At 50.0% G+C, this 24244-nt stretch overlaps 1 protein-coding gene across 3 annotated transcripts; it reads left to right on the top strand.

Annotated features, from left to right (window-relative positions):
- The first annotated feature begins 7816 nt into the window (after nucleotides 1–7816).
- HYOU1 (hypoxia up-regulated 1) lies at nucleotides 7817–19458 on the top strand. 3 transcript variants are annotated; one of them, XM_025893634.2, is made up of 26 exons: nucleotides 7817–7970; nucleotides 8853–8950; nucleotides 9180–9273; nucleotides 9451–9529; nucleotides 9674–9828; nucleotides 9925–10001; nucleotides 10296–10477; nucleotides 10678–10793; nucleotides 12091–12283; nucleotides 12493–12627; nucleotides 12786–12868; nucleotides 12991–13123; nucleotides 13295–13482; nucleotides 13677–13815; nucleotides 14347–14407; nucleotides 14555–14634; nucleotides 15043–15228; nucleotides 15374–15546; nucleotides 15682–15769; nucleotides 15885–16007; nucleotides 16184–16317; nucleotides 16450–16534; nucleotides 17165–17399; nucleotides 17492–17539; nucleotides 17813–17863; nucleotides 17992–19458. In XM_025893634.2, the coding sequence occupies exons 2-26, from the start codon at nucleotides 8860–8862 to the stop codon at nucleotides 18054–18056; spliced, it is 2994 nt and encodes a 997-aa protein (XP_025749419.1). In that variant the 5' UTR covers nucleotides 7817–7970; nucleotides 8853–8859; the 3' UTR covers nucleotides 18057–19458. The 3 variants fall into 3 exon arrangements, with proteins under 3 accessions (XP_025749419.1, XP_025749418.1, XP_025749420.1); XM_025893633.2 differs by having other exon boundaries at nucleotides 7833–8020; XM_025893635.2 differs by lacking the exon at nucleotides 7817–7970 and adding an exon at nucleotides 8043–8234.
- The last annotated feature ends 4786 nt before the right edge of the window (nucleotides 19459–24244 follow it).

The following is a 24244-nucleotide window of genomic DNA, read 5'->3' as shown; positions in this document are numbered from 1 at the left end:
GGCGCCCCTTTCTTTCCCTTTCTATAGTGGGAGGCTATGGGACATAAGCCGAACACAGGGAGAATGCATGGAAGGAGCAGCTCTGAGAGCTAAGTGATTTAACAAGTGGCAAGTGTCTAAGATATTCCATGGCCACCCACCATTTCCATCTCTGGCTAAACCAACTGTTCACATGGAAAACTGTAGGTGTACAGTTTGGTGTCACAAGGAGCTGTGTACAGGAGTGACAATCAATTTGAGAGAATATGGACATGTGAAAAAGTGACCATGTGGTTCGCATTTGTGGGGTTTGTTTTGCACCCCTCTCCCCCACAGCTTTTTATTTCCAGGATATTTTACTCTTTTTTCCCATCAGCTGGAGTTCCCAGAGAGCGGGAGCTGTGCTTTGTTGACCAGGAACCAGGCCTAACAGAGTTGGTAGATATTCCATGTTTGGTTGAAGGAATGAATGTGGATGATTTTCCTCTTAGCCCCTCCTCTCCTCAATCCGGTTGACAGAAAAGATAGTGCCCATTTGCTAAAGAGATAAGTGAGAGGAAGAAACTGTCTAGTCACCACCAGGCACATAGATTTTCTGACTTCCAGCTAAGGTTCTCTTTCCTGTCACAGTTTCAGGATCTGAACCATGGACAGAAGCACAAACGGGGAGTAGATTGGACCCTCTTTCATCTGCTGAGTATATTTTGTACCATTCATTAAAATTTTTGGATAGTGTGTGTATATCATTTGTTAATACTATGAATAAAATACATTAAAAGAAGCAATGTGGGGGGTGCCTGGCTGGCTCAGTCGGTAGAGCATGTGACTCTTTTTTTTTTTAAGATTTTATTTATTTATTTGAGAGAGAGAATGAGATAGAGCATGAGAGGGGGGAGGGTCAGACGGAGAAGCCGACTCCCTGCTGAGCAGGGAGCCCGATGTGGGACTCCATCCCGGCACTCCAGGATCATGATCTGAGCGGAAGGCAGTCGCTTAACCAACTGAGCCACCCAGGCACCCGAGCATGTGACTCTTGATCTTGGGGTCATCAATTCAAGCCCGACGTTGGGCACATAGCTTACATTAAAAAAAAAAAAAAAAAGGCAGCAATATGAGGAGGGGGGTGAAGGATGGGTGAAACAGGTAAAGGGGATTGTCTTTTTTTTTAGGATTTTATTTTTATTTAGAGAGAGCATGCAAGCAGGGGGAGGAGCAGAGGGAGAGGGAGAGAGAGAGAGTCCCAAGAAGACTCCGGGCTGAGCGCGGATCCCCAGGTGGGGCTCCATCCCGAGATCGTAACCTGAGCCGAAATTAAGAGCCGGACACTCAACGGACTGAGCCACCCAAGTGCCCCAGGTAAAGGGGATTAAAAGGTATTTATACAATAAATAAGACAGGGATGTAATGTACAACATAGGGAATATAGTCAATAGTATTGTAAAAACTTTGTATGGCAACAGATGGTTACCTAGATTTACATGGTGACCATTTTGTAATGTATATAAATATCAAAGTGATAGGTTGTACACTTGAAACTAACACAATGTTGTATATCAATCATTTCTCAGTATTACTAAATAAGGAAGTAAGGTGAAAGCAGAGATGTGAACAGCAGAGTGGCATCTTTGTTGTTGACTTGGGTTCTCCCCCTACTGTCCAATGGCAGAGGCCCAGAGTGTTCCTATGATATCTGAACCTGGCAAGGCCTGTGTCCATTTGGTCTTCTTATTGATGAGGGTACAAAGGCAGGGATTAGCGACCCACTGTACCTCTTCAGACTTATTGCCTTCCTTCCTTTCCTCCTTTTGACAAACATGTATGGAGTACTCACTATTCCTGCAATTGTACTAAATATGAACAAGACATGATTCTTGCCCTTTAGGGAGCTCGACCACCACCATGGGGGACAGACATAGAAAGGACTGACAGGGGCGCCTGGGTGGCTCAGTCCGTTAAGCGTCTGCCTTCGGCTCAGGTCGTGATCCTGGGGTCCTGGGATCGAGCCCTGAGTTGAGTCAGCCTCCCTGCTTGGCAGGGAGCCTGCTTCCCCCTCTCCCTCCACCTGCTGCTCCTTCTGCTTGTGCTCGCTCACACGCTCTCTGTCAAATAAATAAAATTTATTTATTTTATTCTCAGAGGGAGAAGCAGACTCCCCGCTGAGCAGGGAGCCCGATGCGGGACTCGATCCCGGGACTCCAGAATCATGACCTGAGCCGAAGGCAGTCGCTTAACCAACTGAGCCACCCAGGCGCCCAAATAAAATCTTAAAAAAAAAAAAAAAGGACTGTCAGCAACTAGTCCTTAATTTTATATAATGAATTATACCTAAAAGAGTGCTTTCACTTTTTATGGACTTTTCATAGCAACCGTTTGCGGAAGTATCATTATCTCTGGTGAGAAATGGAGTCTCCAAGAGGTTCAAGTGACTCTCCCTGGGCAAGCACATCAAAGTTCTTCAGTTCCCTAATCTTTAATTAGATGCTTTTCTGAAGTGTGAAGCTGGGCTATAATTGTCAGAACATACACCAGGATGTCTTTTTGTTATACTTGTCTGAATCCAGGAACTTCAGTATAGTGAGGAAGATAAGCAGGCAAACTGCAGAGAAAATGATGTACTAATTTAGTTATGGTTCTGCATATGGAGAACTGGAGTTCTGAAGGGCCTAAAGATAAAGAAGCAATTCAAGTTCTTTAGCTTGGAATTAAAGAGATCACAATTCAGAATCAAGGATTGCCTAGCCATGGCCTCTTTTCCCTTTCAGCAAACTGCTGTCCATGACGTACAGAACAGTCATATCCACTGGAGCAAAACAGGAACACTTCTTATTCTGGCTGCAAGCTTTTATTTTCTATCAGTTTATTCTGTTTTTTTTTCTCATCTGGCTCATGGGGTAGAAGCCAATTTCCAGACTACCGAAAGGTCTGGGTTTTTTCTCTTAGCCCCTAAAAGAGCTAGCAGAAGTTTCCACTTTAGCAACAGGAAGGTCAATCTAAAATAAACTCAGGACACCTGGGTGGCTCAGTTGGTTGGCCATCTGCCTTCGGCTTGGGTCATGATCCTGGGGTCCTGGGATCGAGTCCCACATGGGGCTCTCCGCTCTTTGAGGAGTCTGCTTCTCCCTCTGCCTGCCACTCCCCCTGCTTGTGCTCTTTCTCCCGCCCCCTTTCTAACAACTGAATAAAGAAAATAAGCTCAGAGGTCTCCCCTACAGGAGAGCCCAACTTCCAAAGCTACGGCGAAACAGGAGGAAGCAATTAGCTGATTATTGATTGTGAAAATCTGGCCCACAAACGAGAAAGGAAATTCCCCATGAACTTGGCAAAGCACTTAACCAAGGTTTTAACACTGCAGTAGTGCCCATTTTTAGGTTGTATTTCTCCCCACTAAGAACAAAAACAAGTAGTTAACTAATGTGTATTTGGTGTATTAGGACGTCCCAAGCATTGTGCTAAACACTTACCCTCCTCTACATTAACCCTATAAGGCATGTACCAGTATGTCGCTTTTAATGCTGTAGAAATGGAGGCTCAGGAAAGCTAAACAACTTGCCTAGTGTCACACAGGTAGGAATTGGTGTTTACAGGCAAATCCAGGTCTGTCCAACTCTAAAGCCCCATATTCTGGGTGCTGGATTTAATTTTTTTTTTAGAAGTCAATTCCATAAATTTGTTCATAATTCTGAGTGATATTCTATGCGGTCATGAAATCACAGAATTCAAGAACACTAAATGGCTTGCTTTCTCTCGACACATGATCATCCCCATCTCAGCGCAAACTGTGAAATGTTCCCAATCCTTTGCCTCCTCATCCTCCCCCCCATCCTATTCAAATTCATAATGCCAGGCCTGTAGAAACGCATCAGTATTCTTATTAGTGTCTAAAGATACAGAGGCTGTCATTCACTGCTGTTGGGAGCACATATGATAAATCTTTCTGGAGGGCAACTTGGCAGAATGTATCAAATGCCTAAAGAGGAATTTAAGCCTGCATAACCACTTCTAGGAATTTATCTTAAGTAGATTATAAGGGGTCAATCTGCATAAAGATTTGTCAATAAAAGTGTCTATTGCAATTTTATAATAGCAGAAAAAAAGGAACAACCTAATTGTCAAATAGTAATCTTGGTAAATACATTCTTGTAGTTCTTCATGCTGCAATTCTATAAAGATAGCCACTGAAAATTCTGTAGGGAAAAAAATGACATAGGAAAATGTTCTCAATAAATGAAAAAGTCACAGGGCGCCTGGGTGGCTCAGTTGGTTAAGCGACTGCCTTCGGCTCAGGTCATGATCCTGGAGTCCCGGGATCGAGTCCCGCATCGGGCTCCCTGCTGAGCAGGGAGTCTGCTTCTCCCTCTGACCCTCTTCCCTCTCGTGCTCTCTATTTCTCATTCTCTCTCTCTCAAATAAATAAATAAAATCTTTAAAAAAAATGAAAAAGTCACAAAATATTATCCCCATTAAAGTTTATAGTGTGTGTGGATATACAACATAATGCTAAGTGTTTAATTTAGAAAATTCAATCATGGGTGGTTTTTATTTTATTCTTTGTATGTCCTATGTTCTTCCAGTTCTCTTTAGTAACCATATTTTTGTAATTCTAAAACCACTGGTGAAGAAGTAGAAAAAAACTCACCTGGTGCAGCTTCTCCTGCTAAAAGTGAGTTTTCCCCTGCTTAAGTTTTCCAGCAAAATCAAACCCTCTAGTCTTTTTTTTTTCTTTTTTTGAGAGAGAGAGAGAGAAAGAGAGAGCACCAGTGCGCGGGGGGGGGGGGTAGGGGTAGGGTAGGAGAGGGGCACAGAGGGAGAGAGAGAATCTTAAACAGGCTCCATGCTCAGTGTGGAACCTGATGCAGGGCTTGATCTCACGACCCTGAGGTCATGACCTGAACCGAAATTAAGAATCCGACGCTTAACCAACTGTGCCACCCAGGCACCCCAAATCCTCTAGTCTTTTGCGCACACATACAAAATATTTTTAAAATTTTTACTGAAGTATAACATATATATGGAAAAGCGTACATACTGCAGCCTATTAAATTCTCACAAAGCCATTGCAACCAGCATTGCAGAGAACGGCCAGCACCCCAAGAAACCTGTTATGCCCTCTTCTCAACACTACCACCCCACAAACTAAGCACCATCTCTACTTCTATCACCATAGCTTAGTTTTGCCTGGTTTTAAACTTTGTATCTAAAGTGAAATCATAATGTACTCTTCGGCTTCTGACTTCTTTCACTCAATATTATCTTTGTGGGATTCATTTAAGCTGCAGAATGTAATAGACCATTTCTTTTCATTGCCGTATGGAATTATATTCAGTGAATCCACCACAATTTATTCACTCATCCAACTATTGATGGGTATTTGGGTGATAGTCAGTTTGGGGCCGTTGTGAATGAAGCTGCTACAAACAGTCTCTTGGTGAATATATGTGATACATTTGTTACTTGTAAACCTAAGATGGGGGTTGCTGGGTGACAACAAATTTTTAAAATTCTCCTGAACCAGGATATTTGCCCTGATCCACACTGCCCTCAGCACATGACATACTTGCATGGTTTATAACGTATGCATATGCCTTCGCTAATGTGTTCGTTTTACTCTTCTGTCAGTTTGGCACATGTCCTGCAAGATGGCAACTTGTGGGTTTCTGCTCAGTGGCGGGGAAGGGATGTAGTCCTTAAATGTTACTAACGAGTTATTCTGAACAAGAACTAGTGAATTCAGCTGCCTTGGTCAATCTAAAACAGGTGATTTACCTCAAAATGTTCCCATTGTTTTACAACATGTTCTTGTGAAACACTATTCTCCTCTCTGGTCAGAGAACAAAACAGGTGACTCCCCAGAGCACTTGCACCTGCTGCACCTCCCAAGGGCACAGATACTGCTCCCACCAAGGATATCCTGGGGATGGGAGCTCAGGAGCAGGGCACACTGACCTTCTTCCTGTCCCAATTTGCAGCCACTCAACAGGTTTTTAGTAAGTGCTTTGAAATCATAAATGTATTTGTTTGCCAATAAGCTGTGACTTTTCCAAAAGCAAAGACACACCTAGTGCAGTGCTTATATACGACAGAGGCCCAATAAATGTTAAAGATGCATAATCTGAAATGGATGGAAAGAGGGGCACCTGGGTGGCTCAGTTCCTTAAGTGTCTGCCTTCAGCTCAGGTCATGATCCCGGAGTCCCAAGATCAAGTCCCATATTGGGCTCTGCTTCTCCCTCTGCCCTTCACCCTGCTTGTGCTCGCTCTCACTCTCTCAAATAAATAAAATCTTTAAAAATAAATAAAATTTTTAAAAAGAAAGAAATGGATGGAAATAATCTAACTTTCCAGATAACTACCCAAAAGTAGAGTCAGTCATACAGAAACAAAATCTCTCTCAGTGGAAGTGAAATGACAACGTATATGTCCATCACTGCAGTTAACCAACCCCCATGCTATGGAATGTTCTACAGCAGTAAACACTGAGGTGAATCTTTACACACCGATATGGAAAATGCTCCATCATTTGTTCTTCGTTACAAAAAAAGAAAAAAAGCAAGTTGCAATCTAATTATATAACATTTATCATTTACAAAAAAGCAAAAGTTACATATTTCAAGATACATATATAAGTAAATGCACAGGAAGGGGCCTGGAAGGTTACACACCACACTGATAACAGCAGATAGCTCCAGAGATGAGGTTGAGGATGGTATCAAAGGGATTTATTTCTCCTTGTTTCTACCAAGGTCTCCCTATGAAGACTGAACAATCCACAAATTGAAGAAAAATCAACTTCTCCCTGCTACTGCCAGTAGGTTTATCTTCTAAACATAGACACCTGACTACTGTCTCCCTAAGCATCATGAAAAATGTAGGTAAAATACAGGTAAGAGTTCCTTAAACAAGCTCTGGCAGTCACCGCCGGGGCCTTCAAGGGAGACTTCTGTGAAGGGTGGCCTGTAGATGATTTCGGGAGTGAGGAAACAGGAGACCCATTTTCCATATTTAAGAAATGTGAGCTCATGTCAATAAAACGGGGGGGGGGCACTTTCCAAGGACTGCGCACACTTTACGGGGCTGTAAAAATACAAAAAGGGAGGGAGGAGCGCCAAATACCCGTCGGAGGTACTTTAATTCGGATAGAAGCAGGAAAAGATAAGGGAAGATACATAAGAGTTGATGGAATGAAAACACCAGGTGGTGCATTTATGCTCAATTACAGCCTCATTAATCTTTTGTGTACAGCGCTTTGCATTTTGGAATATTCCGTCTCATAAAAATGGAGCTTAGAGTAAGGAGTCCAGGCCAAATTCTGCCACTGAAACAAGTGTTATCTCCGTCCCATTAGCGAACATCTCTTTTGGTGTCATCGGTGAAACGGGGCGGGGTGGACTAAGCCTGGAACGCAGCCATTCTGATTTCTATCCAAAGCCTAGGGCAGTTCAGTACCAACCAGCAAGCGAGCGCCTCTTCCGCGTGGCTGCGGAGGGGATGCGGGTCATTCCCACTCCTCGGCCGGGGCTCCCCAGGTGACCGGAGAAAGGGGGCCAAGTGCGCGACTGTCCGTGCGCCCACTCGCACCGGCCTCGAGTCACTTCCGACCCCGACCGTCGGGCATCCAGCGCCGAGGCCGGAAAGGTCCGGGACTGCACCGGGGCGGGCGCCGGGCCCGGTGACGTGGTCCAATCCCCGGCCGGAGACGGCCGTTTTCCCCCAACTGGCAGACTGGCCCCTCGCCTGCCTCGGGAGCCGGAGCCGGCGACGGAGGAGGGGGCGGGCCTAGGACGTGGCCCAATGGGAGCGCGCGCCGGGGCGGCGGGGGCGGGGCCGGGCGCGCGGCGCAGGGCCGGGCGGCGGAGGCTCCAATGAGCGCGCGCCGCGTCCGGGGCCGGCTGGTGCGCGAGACGCCGACGAGAGATTGGTGGCTAATGTAACAGTTTGCAAACCGAGGGGAGTTGTGAAGGGCGCGGGCTTGGGGGCGCGCTGCCGTCCTCGTGGGTACGTCCGCCGCCGCGTTTGTCCCAGAGCTGGGGCCCGCAGGAGCGCAGGCAAGCGGTGGCGGGGGGGTGGGGATGGCGATGGGAGCCGGCCACCCCTCCTCGAGGAGGCAACGTGCTAGCTCCGGGGGCGGGTCGGGAGCGGGAGTGAGGGCCGCACGGACGCCGGTGAGCTTGGCCCCGCAGCTCAGTCCCTGGGGCGCCCCCGCGTCTTAGGGGTGGGCCGGGCCGCGTTTCCGGGAGTGGGAGCAGCTGCCTTCGCCAGGTGAGGCTTAGGTGAACTCGGCGGGGGTGGGGGGGGGCTCGGTGCCCGCCCGGCGAAGAATCTTAGCGCTCCTGGCACGGCGTCTGTGTAGGCAGCGGGGCGGGCCGGGGGTTGGGATGGAGAACGGAGGGCGGGCGGGACACCCCGAAGGGATACAGAGGAGGAGACGGGCCCTTCTAACATCCCAGCCTCGTCCAACGTCACCGCCTCTCAGTTCCCGTCCAGGCCCGGCCTGGCTTTCCCCCGCCAGCGGAGGAGCTCCAGGTGTAGGGAGGTAGTTGAGCCCTGGGCGGGGATTCCTGGCTTCAGCCCAGCTGTCTGACAGCAGGGGCAGTGCTAGGGTGCGCCGGTTATAGCCTATGCAGTAGACGGAAGGCTCTGGTCTTCTTTCTCCTGTCCTGGTACCTTCCCTGTTTAGGGACGTGTTGGATGGAGCCCAGGACCCTTTGTGTGATTAGAGTGCCGGGTACTTAATCAGGAGGGAGAGCTGGAGATGTAGGCTCCTCTGCCCTTGGTGACAGTGGAGTATAAATCTTAAAGCTTCTCCGTTCTGGGATGAGGTTCTGTCTTCTTCACTCAGGGCATCCGGTTACAAGTGTTGTTTTTCTCCTCCCTCAGAGGCACAATGGCAGCCACCATCAGGAGGCAGAGGCCAAGGAGGCTAGCCTGTTGGGTCGTGATGGCTGTGCTCTTGGCAGACCTGTTGGCACTGAGTGGTGTGTACCCCAGAAGCAGGCTCAGCAGAAGAATAAATGAGTGAATGATGAATGATTCATGGTGGGAGGGGAGGCTTTTGGTTGGAAGCCTCTGGACTGGAGTTGCTGAACCCAGGCCTTTATCTTTTCACTTTCTTACCTTCTCTGTGGGGAGTGCTGTGCTTTGGTTAGAGGGGACTCAAGAATGTGGGGGAAGAAGGGCCAATTGACAAATCTATTTCCTTTTCAGACACACTGGCTGTGATGTCTGTGGACCTGGGCAGCGAGTCCATGAAGGTGGCCATTGTCAAACCTGGAGTGCCCATGGAAATTGTCTTGAACAAGTGAGGGTGACCCCAGTGTCAGGGGTGGGGAAAGAGGGGAGTCTGTGCTCCAAGCCAGTGTGGATTCTTCCTAGGGCCCACAACAGTCCGGTGTCTGAGGGATTGTATTTGGGGTGTTGAGGCTCCTGAGTCCACACCTTGCTATAGGCACCTGGGCCCTACGTCTCTTCTCTTCAGGGAATCCCGGAGGAAAACCCCAGTGACTGTGACCCTGAAAGAAAATGAAAGGTTCTTTGGAGACAGTGCAGCAAGCATGGTGAGCTAGTAGCCCACCCCCTTCTTAGAGTGGTGGGCAGAGGGGAGGAGATGACAGACCCCAGAGCCTGAACTTCTGATGTGAGAGGTAGGTGATGGTGGACTTGAGAACCTAACACCCTACTCCTTATTTATCTCCTCTCAGGCCATCAAGAACCCGAAGGCGACGCTGCGTTATTTCCAGCACCTCCTGGGGAAGCAGGAGGGAAACCCCCACGTGGCCCTTTACAGAGCTCGTTTTCCAGAGCATGAGCTAGGCTTCGACCCACAGAGGCAGACTGTGCACTTCCAGATCAGCCCGTGAGTGCTGTGCTGGGGACGGCGGGCTCAGCAAGCCCGATGGGCTCCTGTAGTGCTCACGGCTGTCCTTGCCTCTCACTACCCCCCATCCTCCAGGCAGCTACAGTTCTCACCTGAGGAGGTACTTGGCATGGTTCTCAATTACTCCCGTTCCCTGGCTGAGGATTTTGCAGGTGAGTAGCTAAGGTGGGGTCAGTGGTGGCCAGGTTCCTTAGGGTCTCATGGGGGGGGGGCAGTTTTTGCCTCCCAGGGAACCTTTGGCAATATTTGAAGATATCTTTGCTTTGGTTATGTGGGGAGCTGCTCCTGACATCTGGGCCGGGGATGCTGCCTAACATTCTACAATGGGCAGGACAGCCCCACACGGCAAAGGGTTATTTGGCCCAAAATGTCCATAGTGCCAAGACTAGGAAAGTGTCATCTGAGGCACGGAGCTGGTGGGAGCCCCGTTCTGTTGTCCTCTGTAGAGCAGCCCATCAAGGACGCAGTGATCACGGTGCCAGCCTTCTTCAATCAGGCTGAGCGCCGAGCTGTGCTGCAGGCCGCTCGCATGGCTGGCCTCAAAGTGCTACAGCTCATCAACGACAACACCGCCACGGCCCTCAGCTATGGTGTCTTCCGCCGGAAGGATATCAACAGCACTGCCCAGGTGAGCCAGGGAGGAACTTCTGAGCAGACTGGCAGGGTGGCTTGTTGGGCATCTTGTTTGCATGGCTAGCCCTCGACAAAATGCAGCAAGAGAATGCCCCTCTCAGCCGCTGTTGGAGCTTTTCAGCCTTAAGTGGAGAGTTGGTACAGCACCTGGAGTTAGAGGAGGTTCCTGTGACCGTTGTCTTGGTGTCTCTACAGAACGTCATGTTCTACGACATGGGCTCTGGCAGCACTGTGTGCACCATCGTGACCTACCAGACAGTGAAGACCAAGGAGGCGGGGATGCAGCCGCAGCTGCAGATCCGGGGCGTGGGGTAAGTCAGTGCTGGAAGGAGGGCTGCTTGCTGAGACACCCTCGGGTCGGGGCTTTCTTCTCCGAGGGGCAGCTGCCTCATTTTTCTGCACGAATGCTCTTCTGAAGCATCGGTCATCATGGGGTACCTGTTGCAAGACTCAGGGGAAGATGGAGAGGGAGGATGACAGTTTGAGAAGATTGAAAGGGAACTTCCTGAGCTGCTTCTAAGGAAACCCGTGAGGCTGTAGACCACGTGCAGTCATTTCGTTGTTCTTGTCGTTTTCCGCGTGCTTATCGATGACGTGGTCTTCTCAAACCTGTTCATTTCTGGCCTGCTCTCCCACCAGCACTTGAGTCCAGGCTACCATCATCTCTGACCTGCAGGGTTACAAAAGAAGGTCTCCCTGCCTCCAGTGTGGCCTCCCTCCGGTTCTTTCTCCACATTGCAGCTAGAGGGTTCTTTTCAAAATGCTAACCTGATTATCTGTTTCTTTAAAAACCCTCAGTGGGGGGCGCCTGGGTGGCTCAGTTGGTTAAAGCGACTGCCTTCGGCTCAGGTCATGATCCTGGAGTCCCGGGATCGAGTCCCACATTGGGCTCCCTGCTCAGCAGGGAGTCTGCTTTTCCCTCTGACCCTTTTCCCTCTCGTGCTCTCTCTCATTCTCTCTCTCAAATAAATAAATAAAATCTTAAAAAAAAAATTAAATTAAAAAAAAGTAAAAACCCTCAGTGGTTCCAAACCTTTTATATTAGCCTGTGAAAGCCCTGAGCCCTTCCACTTGTCTCTACCCAGAGTCCCTTGCTCTTTGAGCTCCAGCCACACCTGCCCTTCTTGGGAACTTACTCTGCCGGCTCCCACCTCAGGTGGTTACGTATACTGTTTTCCCTCTCTAGATTTGTTTTCCCTGCTCTTCGCCTCATTACCTCCACTCATCCTTCAGATTGCAGCTCAATTATCACGTCTCCACAGAACCTTCCCTGACCGTCGAGAAATAGGCGACACTTCCCTTTTATGTCTCCTGATGCTGTTGCTTGTCCGTCCCTCATAACTCACAGGGTGGTACATGTTTCATGTCCGTGTGTCGGTTCGATGCTAGATTGTAAACTCCTTGATAGCAGGGACCCCATCTTTTTTCTCTTAATTGCATCCCGAGACAAGCACAAAGTTGACGCCCAGTAGATACAGTGGATTGGAGGGGTAGGTAAACTGTCACTGAGGTGTCAGCCACGTACGTGGGACAAGAGTCAAGTTCCTGGGTCAATGAAGGGACCCTGTGTGTTCCTCACACTTTTCTTTGTCACCTTTTCCTGAAAAGATTTGACCGCACCCTGGGGGGCCTGGAGATGGAGCTCCGGCTGCGTGAGCACCTGGCAAAGCTTTTCAATGAACAGCGTAAGGGCCAGAGAGCAAAGGATGTGCGGGAGAACCCCCGTGCCATGGCCAAGCTGCTGCGGGAGGCGAATCGACTCAAGACCGTCCTGAGTGCCAACGCTGATCACATGGCACAGGTGCCCGCTCGTGGCTGCTTGAGGGAAAATATTCCCCATCCGGAGGGGAGAGGACCCCAGCCTCCCGAGCTAGGCCACGGGTGTGCGGTGTGGCCCATGCCTGCCTTGGTCTCTTGCCCTTCTCCCAAAGTCCTGGTCCCTCGGTTTCTGGCCTGCCCAGCCAGAGGAGGATCTGGGTGGGAACTCTGACATGCCTCATCCTCCCCCAGATCGAGGGCCTGATGGACGATGTGGACTTCAAGGCAAAAGTGACCCGAGTGGAGTTTGAAGAGCTGTGTGCAGATTTATTTGAGCGAGTACCTGGGCCTGTACAGCAGGCCCTCCAGAGTGCCGAGATGAATTTGGTGAGGGGAGAGTCAGGCGTGGGCCTGGGGTGGGGAGGCGGGTGGCAGAGAGAGTGACTGGGTGGCGGGCGGGAGGGGGCAGGAGTGTTAAGGGACGAGTTGGCGCTGAGGAGGAGGGCTAACTCCAAGCTGTTCCGTGTCCCATTCTTTCTCTGCAGGATGAGATTGAGCAGGTGATCCTGGTCGGTGGGGCCACCCGGGTCCCTAAAGTTCAGGAGGTGCTGCTGAAGGCTGTGGGCAAGTGAGTGTGGGTGTTGAGGCACTGGGGCCAGGGCTCTGGGGCTGGGCAGCTGCAGGGCTGAGGAGAGGGCGGCCAGGCTGGGTGCTCCAGAGTTGACATGCTAAAGCGTGGGACTCCCACAGGGAGGAACTAGGGAAGAACATCAACGCTGACGAAGCAGCCGCCATGGGGGCTGTGTACCAGGCAGCCGCGCTCAGCAAGGCCTTCAAGGTGAAGCCGTTTGTAGTCCGAGATGCGGTCATCTACCCCATCCTGGTGAGTAGGCCCATCTGATCAGGCGACACGCTCCCTTTACCTCACTGAGCATGCTCCCTCTGTCTGCTCTAGCCTGCCCCCTTGTTTTCTGGCAGCTGATGTTCTCCATGTACCCTTACCCCAGAACGTGCTCTGGCTCTCCAGCGTGCCTCCTCTCTGCCTGCTGTGTAGGTGGAGTTCACGAGGGAGGTGGAGGAGGAGCCCGGGGTTCGCAGCCTGAAGCACAATAAGCGTGTGCTCTTCTCCCGAATGGGGCCCTACCCTCAACGCAAAGTCATCACCTTTAACCGCTACAACCACGACTTCAATTTCCACATCAACTATGGTGACCTGGGCTTCCTGGGGCCTGAGGATCTTAGGTGAGAAGGGGGATCGGGATGGGAGGGAGGATCTGGGGCCACAGGGCTGACAGGCAGCAGGCTGTGTGGTCAGGGTTGGGGTGAACATCTTGCGGGGGCGGGGGTGGTGGTATTTCATGACGGGAGGCTGTGTAGTCTAGAGCTGCATGCAGGCTGGGTGACCACCCTGGAATGGCTCTCTCCTCCCCAACCAGGGTCTTTGGCTCCCAGAATTTGACCACGGTGAAGCTAAAAGGTGTGGGTGAGAGCTTCAAGAAGTATCCTGACCACGAGTCCAAGGGCATCAAGGCTCACTTCAACCTGGATGAGAGCGGCGTGCTCAGCCTCATCAGGGTGAGAGCAGAAGGAGGCACAGGGCGAGGGCCTAGGCCCCACCAGCCTTTCCAGAGTGGTTCCTCCACATGGTATTAGAACACGAGAAACGAGAAGGGCTTGGGAGATGGAAAAGCCTCGGGTCTAAACACAGCTAACCAGGGATCTGCTGTGGTCTTAGGGCCTTGGAGTGCTTATAGGTATCATAAAATTTAGGACCCGTAGGATGGCTAAGTAAGTCATTCTCAAAGAATAGTTCTGGGGGTTAATATCTTTTAAAACACACTGGGAAATAATGGCCCGTTCTGTTGTCGAGGAAAGAAATGCAGGGTTTGGGGGAAAGGAGCTAGGACTCTGTACTCAGAGGGCTCATGATCAAAAGGGGTGGAGGTAACTTGACTCAGGAGCCCGTAGAAGGCGGCAGATGAGGGAATAGGCCAGCACCGCCGCGAGTCACGTGGAAGCACCTAAGTAGATGCCCACGATGGCAGGAGGTTTGTCGGGGGAAGGTGGGTTAGCATGTGTGTGCCTTCAGCTTGAATCCGTTTTCAGGTGGAGTCTGTATTTGAGACCCTGGTGGAGGACAGCCCGGAAGAGGAATCTACCCTGACCAGTAAGATGAGTGTGCGCGGTGCGTGCATGTGTGTGAGGGAGGAGGTACTTGTATGCGTTTTGGGGAGGCGGGCAGGCCTTGCCTTTGGGTTAGAAGATGGCGTCACTGCTGTGGCCCTTTTGAGTTTTGGGGCTTTCTTCCTCCCAGAACTCGGCAACACCATCTCTAGCCTGTTTGGAGGTGGCGCGACAGTAGACACTAAAGAGAACGGTACGGACGCCGTCCAGGTGAGGCCAGCATGGAGCCAGGGGAACTTGGAGGGTGGGGTGTGGGCCCAGGGAGTGGCAGCGGACGCAGGGATTGGGGTGCACATTCCAGCTGCCTGGGATTGGCTAGATCACCCCTTCCCGAGCCCCCCAGTGGACCATAGCCCACTCTGGACTCCAGGCTGCCCCTGTGCTCGAGCTCCGGGGCACATTCCCCTCCTCTCCAGGCTTGTCCTTCGCCCGACGAGACTGCCGAAGGCTGTGCAGCCCACCACCCGTTGCTGGGCAGTGCGTCTGCCCCCACGCCATGCTGGCGGTGGCAAGCCCCTTCACGGCAGCGCCTGGGGGACTTGGCCTTGCTGAGCCGGGTTAGCCTTAGGCTCAGCTAGTGACTGTTTTCTGTGGGGGGTGTCTGTGATTGTTTCCCAGGAGGAAGAGGAAAGCCCTGCTGAGGGGAGCAAGGATGAGCCTGGGGAGCAAGCGGAGCTCAAGGAGGAGGCCGAGGCCCCAGTGGAGGACACTTCTCAGCCCCCACCCACCGAGCCGAAGGAGGATGCAGCCTCTGAGGAAGAAAAGGCTGCAGAGAAAGAAAACGAGGAAAAGTCTGAGGCCCAGGTTAGCTGCAGGCAGAATAAGGCCAGGGTGGCCCCGGGGGCTGAGGGAATAGACGCCTGCCTTGTTTCTTGTCCCCTAGAGCCCCGCCTGTGGAGAATAGAAGGGACTAAGCTTTTCCTGACGTGCTCGTCTCTTTCTCCACTAGAAGCCAAGTGAGAAGAAGGAAGCAGGGTCTGAGGGTGTTCCTCCAACCCCAGAGGAAGAAAAGAAGAAGCAGCCTGCCCGGAAGCAGAGAATGGTAGAGGAGATTGGGGTGGAGTTGGTGGTTCTGGACCTGCCTGACTTACCTGAGGATGAGCTGGCCCGCTCGGCGCAAAAGTGAGTGGGGACTCTGCGTGTGCGTGTGTGTGTAGGGTGGGCAGGGTACGGAACGGCACCCCTGGGAGGGAGAACTGCCTCCCTCCCAGGTCAGCAGACTCTCTCCTTCAAGCTTGATTCTCTTTTGTCCCACAGACTTCAAGACTTGACGCTCCGAGACTTAGAGAAGCAGGAACGGGAAAAGGCTGCCAACAGCTTGGAAGCTTTTATCTTTGAGACCCAGGTTGGTAGGCTGGGAGGCACCCCTGCCCCGGGACCTGTGTCTGAGGAGGGTCTGGCTCCGTGAGCCTTGCCCTCAGGGGCTCGGTGCATGCTTGGGCCTGTGTGCACCTCCCTAGGACAAACTGTACCAGCCCGAGTACCAGGATGTGTCCACCGAGGAGCAGCGTGAGGAGATCTCTGGGAAGCTCAGCGCGGCCTCCACCTGGCTGGAGGACGAGGGCTTTGGGGCCACCACAGTGGTAAGCGGCCTCCCAGGACACGGCGGGTGGGATGGGAGCCCTCGCTCTCCTGTCCCAGGGTCAGAGAAGGTGAGGAGAGCTGGGGTGTGAGGCCGTGAGCGGGATGCGGGGCTGGCTCCAGGGCCGGCCTCTCCTCCCTTCAACCCCTCTGCCCCCTCCCACCCTGCATCCGTCAGATGCTGAAGGAGAAGCTGACTGAGCTGAGGAAGCTGTGCCACGGGTTGTTTTTTCGGGTGGAAGAGCGCAAGAAGTGGCCTGAACGGCTGTCTGCCCTTGATAATCTCCTCAACCATTCCAGCATGTTCCTCAAGTGAGCAGCCCCTTTGCTCTTCTTCCTGATTCAGTCCCTCCAAGCCTCAGGGTCTGTCAGCTTCCCGTGCCCCACGTGCACACCCCAGACCCCTCTTCCTCCTGGGCTCACCGTCTCCTTTCTGGCTTCCAGGGGTGCCCGGCTCATCCCAGAGATGGACCAGATCTTCACTGAGGTGGAGATGGCAACATTGGAGAAAGTCATCAACGAGACCTGGGTAATCCCTGTGTAAATACTCACGGGGATACTTAGCTGGCAAGGTGTCTGCGCTAGGCAGCGTGAGAGGTGGGAGACTCAGCTGCCGCTGCCTCCTGGCCTCGCAGCTCATTGGAAAGGCAGAAGACGTTTATGTTTACGGCCAGGTCTCATGAGCCCCAGACAGGGGTCGTGGCCATCCATGAGTTGTCAGACTGGGGCAGCAGTGGAGCCCATTCCCATGACGTTAGGGCAGCTGCTCCGGGGGGCTGGGGCTTGAGCTGCACTCAAAGTGGGCCCGGTTCGGGGAGGTGAGAATGACTGGTCATAGGAAGCAGAAACTTCCCTTTGGGATGTGTGGGGAATGTCTTTGAATCGGAGCTCAAGAAGTGCAGAGACAAGGGAGTGATCAAGAGCTGCAGCTGTAGTTGGTCCCAGGTAATGGGGTATAAGCCCCAGGCGTGTAGCTTGGGACTCCTTTGTGCAAAGCCTCAGATGCCATTCTGAGGAGCCTACCTCCCCTTGTGGGGCTGACAGCCAGGTGGAGTGGAGTGGTTTGCGGTCTGGGGCTGGTTGGGGTGTATTTCATCTGGGGCAGAGATACCTGCGCTTTCCAGGGCTAGCTCTGAGCCTGGCCTGGCCTCGCCCACAGGCCTGGAAGAATGTGACCGTGGCCGAGCAGGCCAAGCTTCCCGCCACAGAGAAGCCCGTGTTGCTCTCAAAAGACATCGAGGCCAAGATGATGGCCCTGGACCGTGAGGTGCAGTATCTGCTCAATAAGGCCAAGTTTACCAAGCCCCGGCCCCGGCCCAAGGACAAGAATGGGACCCGGGCAGAGCCTCCCCTCAATGCCAGTGACCAAGTGGAGAAGGTCATCCCTCCATCAGGTGAGGGCAGGGTGCCAGGCTCCGGGTGCTACTGGGCAGGAAGAAGGCCTCTCCTTCCGGCTCACTACATTTTACCCCTGGTTTACTTCCAGGCCAGACTGAAGATGCAAAGCCCATTTCAGAACCTGAGAAAGAGACTCGTGAGTTGGGGAAAGTGGTTGGTGCTGTGGTTATTGCTTAACCTAGAGGTTGGCACCCTGGCAGGCACGGCCTGTTTCTGGAAGGTCCACAAGCTACGAATGGCCCTTATGTTTTTAGGTTATTGTACATGTGTATGCACACAAAGAGGCTGAGTGTGGCCCGTAACTCCTAAAACATTGACTACCTGGCTTTTTGCAGAAACAGTTTGCCAACTCCTCCATTAGCCCCTTCCTCCCTTCTGTAGAGGCTAACCTCTTCCTTCTCAAAAGCAGGATCTGAGGCAGCAGATGCCGAGCCTCTGGAGCTGGGAGGTCCTGGAGCAGGTGAGCGTGGAGCTGGGGGTACCTGGGAAGCCTGGTTGGTAGGGTCCTGGGGGGAGGATCTGCACAGAACAGGGGCCAGTCACCTCCCATTTCACTGGCTCCATCCCTTTGCTCTTCCCCACCCCCAGCGGAACCGGAACAGAAGGAGCAACCAACAGGACAGAAGCCGACTTGGAAGAATGATGAACTATAACCCCCGCCCCGGTTCCCCATTCATCCCGCCCCCTTCTCCTACCTCCTCTATTTATTAAACATCGAGGGTCGGGGGAGGGGTTGCTCCTGCCCTCAGAGGCTCCGGTTCCTTTTCTCTCACCGCCATCGGAGGTGTGGAGGGGAAGGAAGGAACAGCTCACCAGTTCCTTCTGCAGTGGGTCTGTGCTAAAAACCGAAATTGTTCGATTTCCTAATCCCACCCCTGGTTCCCTACCCATCCAGGCCCTAATTTGGGAGAAAATCACTATTGTGTCTTAATTCTTTGCCTGTGGGTAGGTGAGAGATTGGCCGTGAGGGTTTGATGGACCTGGCAGGGGGAGGGATGCCCTGGGATATTAGTCTCCAGTCTTCTCTGTCCGCTTTCCTGCCGCCCTCTTCCACCATGAAGTCCGCCCTACAGGGGCCAGTGTCTGCAGAGCCTTGGTTACCAGGTCTGGTTTCTGAGTGCATATCTCTGCTCTTTTCTCCTCCACGGTCTTGTGTTTCCCTGAAAGGCCCCATCCCCAGTGACTCCTCTTCCCCTGGTTTCCTGGCCTTCCTGTGGCAGGTTAGGCGGCCGTCTGCCTCTTGCCCAAGCCCTTCCATCCGGGTGGGCTGCAGTAAATCTAGATCAATCCCCGCCTGCTTGTGCACCCCGCGGTGGCCAGAGTAGGCAGGGAGAAAGCAAAGAAGGGAATCCAGCCCCCTGTGTGGGAGAGACGTGTGAAAACCCCGGAGCTCCCACTTGCGGATTCTCAGGCGCCGGAGAGCGTGTGGAGTGGCCGGCGTGGGATGCCAGCTTCCTGCAGGCATCGTCAGTGTGCATCTGCCCGGCAGCCTGTTCCTCCGTGTCCCTGTGACTCCTGGCCCCCTCCTCGTCTGCCCGCCCAGACAGAGCCTTTCCCTGGCCCCCTGGGCTGACCAAAATGTGCTTTCTACTGTGAGCCCCAATCCCAAGACCCTGGGAGAAGGCGAGGCCGGGGTGTGAATGTAAAAAGGCCACCTCTCCCTCTTAGCAGCAGGCCTTGTGGGGGACGGGAGGGAGTGGGGGCTGGCCTGCCTTTTTGCATTGCTCTAAGATGGGGGCTCTTGACCCACCGTGCCCCCGTTGGGGAGCCTGTCCTCCGGTATGGCGTCTGGAGCGGGAGCTGCAGCTGCCACCCAGCTCCCAGGGCAAGGGGGAACCTGGCTGTGTCTGTCTGTTGTCTTTTTGCTTTTTTTTTTTTTTTTTTTTTTTTTTTTTGCCACATTGGCAGAAATGAGACTGCAGGGTCCCGCCCCATCCTGTATGTTTGAGTTCTTTCACTAGTGGTTGAGGCTGGTTGGACAGGTTTGAGTCAAATTGTACTTTGGTCCATTGTTAATTGAGAAACTGTTTCAATAAAATATTCTTTTCTACAGTTTTTGTGCCGTGATTTTTTTTTTTAAGATTGATTGATTGATTGATTTGACAGCGAGAGCAGGAACACAGGCAGGGGGAGTGGGAGAGGGAGAAGCAGGCTTCCCGCCGAGCAGGGAGCCCCATGTGGGACTCCATCCCAGGACCCTGGGATCATGACCTGAGCCGAAGGCAGACGCCCCTTGTGCCGTGATTTTTAAAAATGTTTCCTGAATATAGACAGTCCATGTTTATTATAGAAAATTGGTAAGACAGGAGTTTGAATCTTAAAATTAAATACACTAGTACCACTACAATATTAACATTTTGGACTTGAGATTCGTATGTGTAAGTTTTTTTTCACAAAAATAAAATTGTGGTTTTATTTTTCCACTGACATTTGGACCTCTATGTCCCAGACTTTTTTAGGTGACACTTTTTTTTTATTTTATTATTTGTCAGAGAGCATGAGCAGAGGAGGGGCGGAGGGAGAAGCGGGATCCCCACCGAGCAAGGAGCCCAATGCAGAACTTGATCCCAGGACTCCAGGATCATGACCTGAGCAGAAGGCAGATGCTCAACCGACTGAGCCACCCAGGTGTCCCAACAATCACTTTTTAAGATGACAACCCCGTTTTGCAAATAAGAAAATGACAATTCATGGGGTGTGTGGTTGCCTCAGTCAGTCGAGCATGTGACTCTTGATCTCAGGGTTATGAGTTCAAGCCCCACATTGGGTGTGGAGCCCACTTACTAACTAAAGAAATTGACAGTTGACAGTTCGTAAAGGTTTCAGTAATGGATCCAAGGAATCACAGGTGTTAAATCCCTCAGCTAGGTTTGAACTTAATTCTGATCTTTTAGCCCTCGCTGTTAACTGCTCTGATATGAGAATGTGTTGCTAGAGATTCACCACTCAATTCACCAGCGCAATTAAATTTGGGTTGTTCATCAGTCTTGATGGAACCATATTTTACAAAAGGAAGATCGCTCCAGTCATTAATCACATGTCTAAGAAATTAAATAAGTAATGACCATGATGATTATGTTTCTCTCTAAAGGCTGAACAGGTCATGGGGTGCCTGGGTGGCTCAGTCGTTGGGCGTCTGCCTTCAGCTCAGGTCATGATCCCAGGGTCCTGGGACCAAGCCCCGCATCGGGCTCCTTGCTTGGCGGGAAGCCTGCTTCTCCCTCTCCGACTCCCCCTGCTTGTGTTCCTTCTCTCACTGTGTCTCTTTCTGTCAAATAAATAAATAAAATCTTTAAAAGTAAATAAATAAAGGCTGAACAGGTCAGACAAGTTTTAAGCCTGGAAGTCTTTTTTTTTTTTTTAATAGACTTTTTTAGAGCAGTTTTAGGTTCACAGCAAAATTGAACAGAAAGTACAGAGACTTCCCATATATCCTCTGGCTCCATACATGCACAGCCTCCCCTATTATCAACGTCCCTCATCAGAGTAGTACAGTTATAATAATCTATGACCCTATAGTGATTATTGTCATCACTCAAAGTATAGTTGACATTAGGGTTCAGTCTCGACATTATACATTCTTTGGACAAATTTAAGATACATGTGCCCACCATTACAGGTCATACAGAGTAGTTCCAGTGCCCAAAATATCTTCCATGCTCTGTCTCTTCGTCCATCCCTCCCTGCCCCCTCTAACTCCTGGCAACCACAGATCTTTTTGCTGTCTCCGTAGTTCTGCCTTTTCCAGAATGTCATATAGTTGGGAGTCACACAGCATGTAGCCTTTCAGACTGGCTACTTTTGCTTAGCAACATGCATTCACATTTCCTCCATGTCTTCATGGCTCGACAGTTCATTTCTTTGTTACTCTGAATAATACCCCGTTTTCTGGATGTACCATGGTGTAGCCATTCACCTACTGAAAGACATCTTGTTTGCTTTTCCAGGTTCTGCCAATCATGAACAAAGCTGCTATAAATCTCTTGTGTCCAGGTTTTATGTTTTCAACTCATAGCGGTATGTAATTTTCCATGCATTTTTAAATTAACATCATAAGCATGTCATTAGTAATTCTTAAATATAAAAGTAGTGAGCTTTTAATAGACATTCTTTCTGAAGGATCAATTTTGAGTTCTCTAGTTTCCATCATCAGATGGGCATTATTAACAACTCTGTAATACACTGAATAGACATTCCATGGTTTTCTTAATCTTCCCTCTATTATTGCAACCCGCAGGGTGCTTCTGCTTTTCAGTATTACAAACAACAGTGACTACCTTTGGGCATAATGTTGTTTTCGTGATCTCGTAGGTTACGTTAGAAGGTAGGAATATTTAAGGCAGCGGTTCTCAATTGGGGCAATTTTGCCAGAGGACATTTGGCAATGTGTGGAGACATTCTGGGCTCTAAAAATTGGGAAGAGGGGAGGAGAGGTGTATCTAGTGGATAGATGTCAAGGATGCTGCTAAGCATTCTACCGTGCACAGAACAGCCCTCCCCACCACAAAGAATTACCTCGCCCAAAATGTCAATAGTGTTGATATGGAGAAACCCTAATCTAAATTCTCAAGTATTATCTTCTTTGAATTCTTTGCTATTATGTATGGGAAGCAGCATCGTTCGTTGATTAAAGACATGGGTTTTGGTGTCCAACAAATTAGGAACTAGGTAGTAACCTACTCCTAAGACAAATCATTTGGCTTTGATTTTTCTTTTTTTTTTTCTCCTGAAGATTTTATTTATTTATTTGACAGAGAAAAAGAGAGAGAAAGAGAGAGAGAGAGCACGAGCAGGGAGGAGGAGCAAGTAGAGAGGGAGAAGCAGACTCCCACTGAGCGGGGACCCTGATGTGGGACTCGATCCCAGGACCCTGGGATCATGACCTGAGCCGAAGGCAGATGCCCAACCAACTGAGCCACCCAGGCGCCCTGATTTTTCTTTTTAAAGCAAGATGAGACCCAGCCTCACATGGTTTCTAAAACCAATACAGTATTAGTACTTTAATTTTGCCAATCTGATAAAGTAAAAAGTGGCCTCAATTTTATTTTAGGATTGAGGTTGAACATCTTACTTAAGTGCTGCTTGTATTTTCTTTCTCTGTTAGCTATTGCTCCCTACCCCTTGTCCCTCTCACTCTCCCTCTGTGCTCCGCCCCCCTCTCAAATGAATGAATGAATGAATGAATGAGTGAATGAATATTTTTTTAAAAAAAGAATTGAAGGAAGAAATAGACAATTCCACAACAGTAGTTGAGATTTCAATACCTTACTTGGATTGATGGATAGAACTTCTAGAAGAATAAGAAAACAGAGTACTTAAACCTCACTATAAATCAATTAGACCTGAGAGACTTCACCCAATAATAGGACATTCTACCCAGCAACCACGGAACACTCATTCTTCTCTATTGTACATAGAATATTCTTCAGGATAGACTATATTTTAGCTCACAAAACAAGTCTTGATAAATTCTAAAAGACTGAAATCATACAAAGTATCTTCACTGATACAATGAAAGGAAGCTAGAAATCAATAACAGAAGGAAAACTGGAAAATTCACAGATAGGTGGAAAGTAAGCAGTACGATCTTAAATGGACTGAAGAAGAAATCACAAGGGAGATTAGAAAATGCCTTGAGACAAATGAAAGTAACAAGGGAAACGGTAAAAAGATCAGTGGTTTCTAGGGGCTGGTGGGGAAGGAGAGATGAATAGGTGGAGGACAGGGTTTGCAGGGCAGTGAAACTGTCCTGTAGATTGTAATGGTGGGTACATGTTGTTATTCGTCCAAACCCCGAAAATGTACAACACCAAAAGTGAGCCCTAATGTAAACTGGAGACTTTGGATGATGATGATGTGTCAGTGCAGGTTTATCTATTGTACAAACCGTACCACTCTGATGTGGGATGTTGATGGTGGGGAAGGCTGTGGGGGTGGGGGCAGGAGATGTATAGGGACTCTCTGTACATTCCACTCAGTTTTGCTGTGAGCCTAAAATTGCTGTAATAAATAGTCTACACACACACACACACACACACACACACACACACACACACCCCGAAACCTCTGGGATTCACAGAAAGCAATGCACAGAGGGAAATTTATAGCAGTAAATGCCTACATATAAAAAGAATAAACACCTCAAATCAACAATCTAATTCCACCACTTAAAGAACTAGAAAAATAAAAGCAAACTACACTCAACTGTAACAAAAAGAAATAAAAATTAGAGCAGAGGTAAACAAAACAGAAAATTACCAAAATCAGAAGTGAGAGAAGGGACATTACTCCCACTTTTACAAAAGCAAAAAGGATTGTTAAGAGAATGCTACAAATAACTGTATGCCAACAAAGTGCATAATCTAGATAAAGTAGACAAATTTCTAGAAACACAGAAACTACCAAAAATGAAAAAATAGAAAATCAGATTACGCCTATAAGGAGTAAGGAGATTGAATCAATAACCAAAAAATCTCCAACACAGAAAACTCCAGGACCAGATGGCTTCACTGGTGAATCTTACCAAATGTTTAAAGACAATTTAATGGGGACCCGGGGTGGCTCAGGTGTTAAGCATCTGCCTTCAGCTCAGGTCTTGATCCCAGGCTCCTGGGATCGAGCCCCACATCAGGCTCCCTGCTCAGTGGGGAGCCTGCTTCTCCCTCTCCCTCTGCCCCTCCCCCTGCTTGTGCTCTCTCTCTCTCTGTCAAATGAATAAATAAAATCTTAAAAAAAAAAAAAGACAAATTAACACCAATCCTTCTCAAACTATTCACAAATTGAACAGGAGGGAATGCTTTCTAACTCATTTTATGAAGCAGACATTAGCATGATACCAAAG

The sequence above is a fragment of the Callorhinus ursinus genome, unplaced genomic scaffold (genome assembly GCF_003265705.2).
Source record: "Callorhinus ursinus isolate GAN/ISIS: 27379988/994484 unplaced genomic scaffold, GSC_fseal_2.0 scaffold19, whole genome shotgun sequence".
NCBI lineage: Eukaryota > Metazoa > Chordata > Mammalia > Carnivora > Otariidae > Callorhinus > Callorhinus ursinus.
The sequence above is the reverse complement of the archived record's forward strand: the minus strand, read 5'-3'. Positions and strand labels throughout refer to the sequence as shown.